The 9,987-nt window shown below is 44.3% G+C and overlaps 1 protein-coding gene across 1 annotated transcript in view; it reads right to left on the bottom strand.

Moving 5' to 3' along the window:
- Window positions 1–579: 579 nt before the first annotated feature.
- LOC129235913 (uncharacterized) overlaps window positions 580–9,987 on the bottom strand; it is a 202,275-nt gene continuing 192,867 nt past the window's right edge. The window contains exons 5-11 of the mRNA XM_054869987.1: window positions 9,096–9,493; window positions 8,894–9,000; window positions 8,707–8,785; window positions 4,692–5,019; window positions 4,224–4,604; window positions 3,072–4,154; window positions 580–1,290 (exon numbers count right to left, since the gene is read on the bottom strand). Coding sequence (XP_054725962.1) covers window positions 580–1,290; window positions 3,072–4,154; window positions 4,224–4,604; window positions 4,692–5,019; window positions 8,707–8,785; window positions 8,894–9,000; window positions 9,096–9,493 — 3,087 coding nt within the window. The remainder of the gene's footprint in view (window positions 1,291–3,071; window positions 4,155–4,223; window positions 4,605–4,691; window positions 5,020–8,706; window positions 8,786–8,893; window positions 9,001–9,095; window positions 9,494–9,987) is intronic.

The following is a 9,987-nucleotide window of genomic DNA, read 5'->3' as shown; positions in this document are numbered from 1 at the left end:
CAATTATGCTTCAGCGTCATCGAAAATGTTGACCATCGGATGGAGGTGTGCCGCCGAGGCCGTGGCGGCCATTTGGCCAATACTTTGTTCTATACGTGACAATAATTTCCTAAATAAACTGTATTTTATTCAAAATCAACACCGGCCTTTCCAACTTACCCACCTTTTATAATGCCCTAAGAACGATAAGAGAGTTAGGTGAACATAAAAATATATAAGGAAAACTTTAAGTTTCGGTAGCCTTTATTTTTTATAGCCTCATCTCATAATCTGGAAACTGGTATTTATTATTAGCGAAACTCAATTCAAATTTCAGATGTTATTCATGAAGAGTGTGAATGAAGTTTGTTTTCCAAAAGTCTTTATAGGGTGGAAAGCCCCTGCACATCAACTTGAAAAGATCAAATTTCATACAAATTTCCGAGTTTATTTTAACTGCTTATTTTTGCACAGCACTGTATCTTCAATATTTACACATTTCTTGCTTCGTATACCTCGCTTTAAATGCACATAGATAACGCACAATTACCTCTGCACAATTCCTTCGTTTTCACCCACCATCCGCCGCCGATCATTCGCCTATTGATTCAGCAGCGTGTTGGTCACTTCCGAAAAGGAACACAATGGATTCCCATTTGCCGTTATGTGATCGTTGATGTTGCTACCAATACTGCCATTACCGACACTGCTGCTACCTCCAATCACCGCCGGGCCGCCACTGCCGCTAATCAAGTACGTCGCTGTGGCCGCATTTGACGCATAGGTCAGCGCCGTGTGTGACAACAGATGTGCGGAATGAGGCTGAGTGGCGGAGTGATGCGTCAGATTGTGGCGCAGTGCGCCGCTGTTCACATCAATACCATTGAGCGCCGATGCTATTGATGTGGTCCTCACTTCGCTGGCATGTATGGGCTGCAACGCAGTGCTCAAAGGCAGCGCGTCCTCACCATTCACCATCGACGCGGGTGTAATTACTATTGGTGCTATGATGGTCAGCTGATGATGATGATGGTACGCAGCGGTGGCTTCATTTGCGATATCTGTTTCACTGTGATTGCTGCTGCCATTTAGCAGCGCTATTTGACCGGCGGTGGCGGCTGCAGCGACGGCAACTGTTGCTGCACCACTTCCGCCATTGGGTGAGTGGCAGGTGGGCGATGAGCTGGTGGATGCTGTGGAATTGCAATTGGGTAGTGTTTGCAATTGGCTGGCATAGCTGAGTTGCTGCAGTTCCAGCTGCTGTTGCTGCTGCTGCTCCAATTGTTGCTGTTGTTGATGGCTGAGCAATATCTGTTGATGATTGGTTGGTTGTTGTGGTTTGTTTTGTTTTGTTTTTGGGATGAAGGAGGTAAGAAATTTTCATTGTTAGTAGCTGAGTTCGGTAATATTCACTACATATTTATGTAGATATGTAATTGTAGATATTAATTTGATAGTGTTGGAGCTAATACTAGTGGTGGTGTACATTGCACATTTTTACAACATTAATTTACGTAACAACAATAACAATATCAACATATATAGCTACAAAATCATATTTATATGTATGCACTAAGTCTATAGGAATGTGAGTACAATTTATTTAAAAAATCTATAAATATTTTTTTCGTTTTGCAGAAGTCAGAAAAGTGGTTCGAGTGCGGAAATTAATCACTAATTACTAAGAAAATAAGCAAGCAACATAAAATTGGCAATTAATTGACGCAGAGTGCTGAAGTGAGAATACTTGTGTGTCAACTACCCCACTGAGCCTGCATATCCCACTTGCCCAGCGACCCGATAATGATATCACTAAAGACAGTAAATTCGAGAAGAAGCTCAGCATTGAACTGGATGATAAAGTAAACTGGAGTGCAACTGCACTTGAAAGGAAACTCGAAGAGTGTATCCTGCACTAGTATACAATTGCTTCGAGGATAACAGAAGGCATAATCGCTGGAATATATGGCCACTGAACAAATCGTTCTGTGCCGCTGGGTAGGTTTCCAAGCCACTTCCCAGCGATGGTGTCTATGTGCACAGCTGAATTTAGGCAGGAAACTCTGGAATGAGCGAATTGCCGTTCTTAGTGACAGTCAGACGATATCCAAGGCACTGTCATCCTGTGAGGATAAGTTCTCACTGGTCCTTGAGTAACTCATTTGGGTACCAGGACACAGAGAGGCTGCGGCCTCGTTACCAATAGGACACGAGCCCTTCCTTGATTTGGGACAACAAACCATCAAGAAGAAACTTAATAATGAATAGCTAAGGCTAATGCAGGTTAAATAAAAAATAAATAAATAATTGGCGCGTACATTTCTGTTAGCTGCTTGGACGAGCTCCTCCTCCTATTTGTGGTGTTCGTCTTGATTTTACTCTACAAATGGAGGGACCTACAGTTTGAAGCCGACTCCGAATGGCAAATAGTTTTTATGAGGAGCTTGCCATTGCCTGCCGAAGGGCGACGGCCAGTAGAATGGGTTCGTGTATGACTACCATTCGGGAGTGCGTAGGTTCGAATCTTCGTACATGAACATCAAATAATAGAAAAAGTTTTTTCTGATCGATATGGCCCCTCAGCAGGCTAAGGGAGGTTAGCTGGTACCAAATTATGGGCCAGGTGTAGCCAGGCAAACTCCTTACAATCAAAAGCGGTTTAAGCAACTTATAACCCTCCCGAAGGCCCCAAGGATAAACTGAGAATGCTCACGGGTATTCTCACAGGACTTTGCACAGGATTGGGAAGGTCAATGCAGAAGCAAGTATGAGAAAAGTCTTCCAAAATAAGTGCCAATTTTATGTTGTCGCCTTTGTCTCGCCTCCAAACTACATTTACATTTCAATGAATCTAATCTCTTCTATAACTTAATATGATGTGGATACTCTAGTAACTAGGCTCACAAAGCGCCTCCGGCATGCTGCGTAGCAGCTGCAGCCGCCACAACATGTGAGCCGTGTGCAGTGTTGGAAGAATTAGAAGAAGAAGCAGAATTTGCAGTGCTGATTGTGTTGTTGGTGGCATGGTGATGGTGATGATGGTGATAAGTGAAATACGAATGCGAGTATTGCGAGTATGCAGGACTCCATACCTCGCTGCCATTCGCTGCTACATGAGCAGCGTGCGTATGCGCATGCGCGTGATGGTGATGGTGATGAGAGTGAGCGTGAGCATGCGCGTGCGCGTGTGCCGCATGTGCATGCGTATGGGCGTGCGCGTGGGCATGATGATGAGCGTGATGGTGAGCTGCCGCCGCCGCTGCGTGCTGTGATTGTGCGTGTTGATGTGCTGCCGACGCAGCTGCAGCTGCTGCCGCCGCCGCCGCTACTGCGGTTGCTGATGCGGGCGCTGGCGCTGAATCTGCGTCTGCTGACGCTGAGTGCATGTGCAGCGGTATGATGGCAGAGGAGGCATTAGAGGCACTGACACTTCCACCACCCGCGTGCTGCATATGACCGTGACCGTGCGCATGGGTGTGTAGGTGGTGCTGTTGGGATTGCGGGTGCGTCAAGTGCGTGGCAGTGGTATTAGGAAGTTGTTGATCAGCCACCGAGTTGCCGCTGGGACGTTGTGTTGATCGTGTTGATTGTTGTTGGGTTGGAGGTGCCACCTGCTGCTGCTGCTGCGGCGAAGTTGTGTGCGAGGAAGAAGAATATAGACCAGAGTCATCGTGCTGGAGCTGATAATTATCTGGAGTGGCGGCATTTTTGCTTTCTTTGGCGCTTGCGCTGCCATTCCACTTTGCGCTCACCACCTCATTTTCGTTATTGTTGTTATTATTGGCATAGCTGAGTCCATTGGTGAGTGGCGTACTCTGTGGCGATCGTTCGGCGTTGCTATGGTGGCGTCTACTGCTGCCGCCGCCGATGCTGTTTATCGGTATGCCACTAGACTGTGAACCCCACATCAATACCGTCTGCCGCTCGTAGGGATCCTGTTGTGTTGGCGCCATTTCGAGTTTTGGCGTTACACTGCCGCCACCACCGCCATTACCACCATTCGTTGTTACATTCGCATTGCTGTTCACATTGGCCGCATGCGCAGAGGCAGCAGCGGCAGCGGCGGCGGCGGCAGCAGCAGCAGCGCTGCCATCTATTGGTGAGGGTCCATCTGATGAACATGACACCACTTCCATGATGTGCGGTGAAGATTTCGGCGTCTTCAGTGGAACTTGCTACAACGAATCGTGCAACACATTGTTGTTGTGAGCGTGAAAATGGCCGCCAAAGTAGCACGGACTCACCTGTGGCGTCGATGTGGGACTGCCATACCCGCTACTATAGCCGCTATAATATTTCCCCGTATCCTGCCACTTGTCGTCTTTAGGCGCAATCGTATAGCCATCGTAGGGCAGGAAGCCATTTGTCACATAAGCTGAAGTGGGCGCACCGGAATGGTGATAGTCCGTGTAGTAGCTGCTCACGCCCTGCAGTCGATACTGATGGAAGAGATTCTCGGTAACGGGATAGAAATTGGTCGAATGCACTGAGGTGCCCATGTAGATGTTATCCGCGGCGGTCGCATAGGGCGAGGTGGTGTACATGGGATTCAGATTGGAATAGGCGGCGGCGACAGCCACAGCGGGGTCAGGCAGGTATTCGACTACGGGCGCAGGCGAGGTGACCTGAAAGTGAAAATACCGGCGTTGCTTAACAATTCACTTCCTTTTAGAACCATTTTTTGTTGTAGAAGTAAATCTTTTTTGACTTACCTGCCCTAGCGGCGATGTCTGTTGTGGTTGCTGCTGCATTTTACGTTTCGTCCGACAAGTGGAGAGAAAGTCACGCAGTTGTGTTTTATAGCGTCGATTTGGCCGCGTTGGTGTGACTGGCGGAGGCAGCACATTTGGTGAAGTACTTGGCGGCACGACTAACTGATCTGCCTCTGAGAAGTAGGTAGATGCCAGTCCGGTATCCAAGTAACTCACTTTGAAGTCCATTGTCCGTTTGCCAAACAAATCGTGTCCCTCCTCGTCCATCAGCTGCCGATGAGTACAGATCACAAAGTCGGGTTTGGAATTTTTGTAGACTAGGCGTGAGCTGGAGATGATGGTTTAGTTAGTATTGATGAAATTAAATAATTATTAGGCAAAGAAGACAGGACTAAAAAAAATGCAGAGGTCATAAATATTCTTCAAATTGGAGTAAGCCCTTTAATCTATAGAAAGGTTGAGACTACTGAGTTTAGACTGGAATTACATGAACCTTCTGAAATGATACTTGTAATACCGCCTGCATGACTTCTATTCACCAAGTATTAGAACTTAACAAATTTGGAATCATTAAATTGGCAGGCATACGAACCAGTAAAGGAACTTAAACATTTCTTCGAAACTCTATTAAATTTAATTTTCAAATCACTGTGAGTGGAAAGGAGAAGTTAACGGCTCCTGTCATGTGGGTCCTGTCATGCGGTCTCTGTGACATGTAGCTTGAGCATAAAGATATTGCATTGGATTGTTTATGTCAATGTTCAGTGATTTTGATCTCATGGAGCACGACCCAAAAATTTTTTTCGCTTTAGCAAAGCACTCAATCGCTTTGGATTCTGCAGCAAACCTGCATTGTTCGCTTACAAATACATCAACGTCCCCTCGGACTAGCGCAACAAAAGACCAAAAAAGCCAGAAGAGGTCACTTTTGTAATCGGGGACTTCAACATATCTCCCGCTTCCACAATCAAATACCTGGAGAAGGCTTTATTTCAAAGCATACCTCGAGTGTCGCAACAAAAATAACGCCACTACGACTGGGCGAGTACCAAAATAGGCGTTAGCTCCTAGCTAATGTTGTAAAAAGCTAAATTTTGTATGGTTCATGAATTTGGGCGACCAAAACACAACTTGTTTCATACTTTCGAAGACTACAGTCTACCTATCGGCTGTGCCCACTACGAATATGTTGCGCATTTAAAATGGTCTCCGACGATGCAGCCCTAAACATATCTACTAGCAATAGAAGCTGCCCAAATAGTGACAACACAGAGACCTATAAGCTCGTCTACTCGCGCGGCGTTACGAGAGAATTGAGTGTCAAACAAGTTGAGGTAACTCTACAAAAGGGAAACGCATAAATGCATTACCAATCTAAAGCTTTGGCTAACGAGGCCAACTACGACAGATTCAACTACGACGACAACTCCTATTGCGACGAAAACGTTGTAGTGGACGTTTGCCACATATTCTTCACAAGTTCACGCTTCCGTTCTGCAAAAGAAAAACTTTATAGAGACTTTGGAGAACCTCCTTTGCCGAAAACATTGTGCAAAATATGCTCCGTCGATACTATGAAAGAGAAAAGGCGTCCGGTAAGACTGAGTTACGGCAGCGGCAGCTACTTCCCTTCGCGAAGTATATTAATACTTCACGGTAGTCCCACGGCGAGAGGCCAATTGAGGGTAGCGCACTACCACAACTCCTATCCCAAAAACCAGACCCTTGTATTTCTATATGAACGGTTGATCAACAGATTGATAGTTGTATTGTATTATTCGACATGGTCGCTTGCAAAGCAGGGGTGGCCCTATATAATAGTTAATAGTCTAAGTATCTGTGACCTTAAGGTGTCTTTACCAACCCAAAAAGAAAGAATACGTGTGCTCTAAGTGCTCATGATAAACAGCTTATGGAAGAAGAACCTTAAGAAGTTCCTTAACAAAAAGGGGGTCAGTCACGGCTTGTAACTCTACAAAGCTTTATTCTGCTTGATCTGATTGGAGGCTAGAATCCTACTGGAAATTAAATCTCATCTAATTTCTATTTCACGATTTCTTTCCATAGCCTCATTTCTCTCAAGTTGACCAGTTTATTTTTGTTTTTAGAGATCAATGTACTGAGCTATCACCAGACTGTATTTCATATGCTACCTTCCGAATCAATATACTTTTACTAAATGAGGCAATAATAGAACATTTCTACATTGGAGTAAAAAAATATTAACAAAGTAGGCAGAAGCAAACGAAAACAAACAAAAAATCAAGAAGAAAAAAAACATTAAAAAATAGCGAGGAAGTCCCTTTATGGTAAACTTTGACACAAATCGTTTAACATACACAACCTGGATAAGCGAGAGCTCAAAGATTATGGATCAAGAGGCAGCTCATCTTAAATTAAACCAAACATATTTGCATTGGAAGCACTGCTCTTATATATATATATAATTGGCGCGTACACCCTTTATTTAGGTGTTTGGCCGAGCTCCTCTTCCTATTTGTGGTGTGCCTTGATGTTGTTCCACAAATGGAGGGACCTACAGTTTCAAGCCGACTCCGAACGGCAGATATTTTTATGAGGAGTTTTTTCATAGCAGAAATACACTCGGAGGTTTGCCATTGCCTGCCGAGGGGCGACCGCTATTAGAAAAATGTTTTCTTAATTTTGGTGTTTTCTCTCTGTGAATACCGAATGGTTATCACGCACCAACCCATTCGGCTACGGCGGCCGCCTTGCACTGCTCTTAGACAAGTGAATTAAGTGTGTGGAACTATCTTTCTTTCTTGAGGCTATCATCAACCTAACAACGATTGACCTCCTTGCAGAAAATCGGGCTACAAACTAAGCTGTGGGGTTTCAAACAACCGAACAGCTTACCTCTAGAACCTTCGCTCCATGGGAATGACACGGCCAAATCAGACTATAGGCTCCTTCGGAAAACCACTAAAGACCGTTATCGCAGACTATGGATGACACAAGGCTTAGTTCTGAGAAGTAGCATCATCAATGTATTTACCGATGGATCAAAAATGGAAGATGGGGTTAGCGCTAGCATATATGGTGCGGAATTAAGCATCAAAAAGTCATTTAAGCTCCCTAACTATTGCACTGCGTTTCGAGCTGTGGTCTTTGCTTTAAATAAGGCAGCAGAGACTGAACGTACAGAATCAACAATTAAGTGCGCAATAAACTTCTACGTGGATAGCCAAGCGGCTATCATCTAAAAATGTCCATGAATGCAAGAAAGAAATTAACAAGCTCACTCGTAATCGAAGGCTTTGTGTCTATTGGATTCCGGAGCATATAGGCATAGAGGGAAATGAGGTGGACGAAATAGTAAAGGAAGGCGAAATACTTAGAGGGGATTAAATAAGTCTGGTACTTAAACGCCTGCGCATAATTCAAAAAATAAGTAGAGGATCACCTGTTGAGGAAGGCGAAAGGCAAGCAGCTTAGTTTAACCGATTGCAAAGCTGCTAGGTTCATGTATAAACGCGCATACGATGATGGGTATACTGATTCGGTTAAAGCGTTCGATAGAAGGAAGTGTAGAACTTTAGTTGGTGCACTAACAGGGTACGGGCTAGTTGCAGCGTATGATTACTGACTAAATCTAACTCTCAACGGTACTTGCAGGAAATGTAATGAGCTGGGTATAAAAGAAACCCTGAAGCATCTACTATGTTGCTGTCCGGCTCTCTCGAAAACTAGACTGTGCCACCTGGGTGCTCTCAGTTTTGAAATACTAGATTGTATCCCTGAACTGAAGCTTGAGCGACTCCTAAAATTCACGAACAGTACGCGCATCCTGAGCGCGACATATCCTCGCTAAAAATAGGACTCTGATTTGGTATTGCTATGTGCCAAAATGGTCTCTACGTGGCTTTGGCCAGCCAGCATAACGTCGCCTAACCTATATTTCTTCACGAATACCTCTATGATCTTTTTCTATTAGTGCCTCATTTAACTACATACTTATAAATACAAAACATAAATTTATTGAGAAAATACCAACCTCGTTTGCAGCCATTGCCATTCGCCATTCTTCTTTTGATATCGGTATGCGATCATTCCGGAAGCACCCGTTTTCAGTACTAAAAGTTTGAGAAAAAATCATGCATATACATAATATGAACATATAAATACATATATATGTATGTAGGCAAAAAATATAAAAGCTCCACACGAGCTCTTCTACTCACATTCCTGATGCGCACTGGCCACGTAAGCCAAGTCATCGTAGTGCACCAAATCGTAGCCGCCCATATTGACTAGTTCTGCATCCGAGTAACCCAAAACGTGCTTACCCCTGCCGTGCCGATGGCATTTAATAATAACAAAAATAGCAACAAACAGTTATAGATACTCCAAGAGGTACATCTTCCATCTGCTTTTCTTACTCACCGTTGATCCATGGAGACAAGTGAGAAATCCAATTTATGCTTTGACTTGAACATATTCTCCTTGTGCGGTATCTCCAGTAGACTGGGCGGTCCGAAGGGTGTGCAATAGGCAAACAATGCCAGTGGTGGCTCTTCTGTTTTGCGATTTTGACCATGTAAAATCTTGATGCGTCCACGTATGTCTAGCCGCAGAAAACCGGAAGTGTTATCGAGCAAGCAACGAAATCGCACAGTGAAGCTACGCTCCAGATAGAGCGCCTTATCGGGCGCTAACGTATCGGTCAACTGTATGGTGGACATATCGGCGGGTAGGAAAGAGTTCCACAACAACTGTCGCTGCAGCTCTTCACGATCTTCGGAATGGACTAGTTCGTAAACGGACTGATGCACGATGTCCGACTGCAAGTGAGAGGGAGAGAGAGAGAGAGAGAGCAGGAAAAATATGTATTAAAAAAAGCAGCAAACGTAAAATAAAGAAACCACAAGAAATGTGAGGTCAGTAGCCGTAATGCAGTATGTTTTTTTTTATTTTTACTTTTTTTCGTTTCAGATATTTTTGTTTGGATTTTTTACTTTGCGCCTTTTCTCTTTTTTAATGCTTATTGATTTCTTTATTGGCACAACGGCTTATAAATCATACGTCGGACAAATTGAAAACCTGGTTGCGGATCCGTGCGCTTGCGCAGGTCAATCGAGATACTACGGGTTAGTTGTTGTTGTGTATGCTTTTATTTTGCTGTCTGATTCATGAAATAAGGAGTTGCTGCGCCAAATTGAGACATACATACATTTTTGGTGCACAGTCGAGTTTTTCGTATGTGCCGCTTTTGTTCTTCCAAGCGCCTTTTGGCTCATGAGATTTAATATATTATTTAGAGTGAGTACAGTACTGA

Source organism: Anastrepha obliqua, chromosome 1 (genome assembly GCF_027943255.1).
Source record: "Anastrepha obliqua isolate idAnaObli1 chromosome 1, idAnaObli1_1.0, whole genome shotgun sequence".
NCBI lineage: Eukaryota > Metazoa > Arthropoda > Insecta > Diptera > Tephritidae > Anastrepha > Anastrepha obliqua.
The sequence above is the reverse complement of the archived record's forward strand: the minus strand, read 5'-3'. Positions and strand labels throughout refer to the sequence as shown.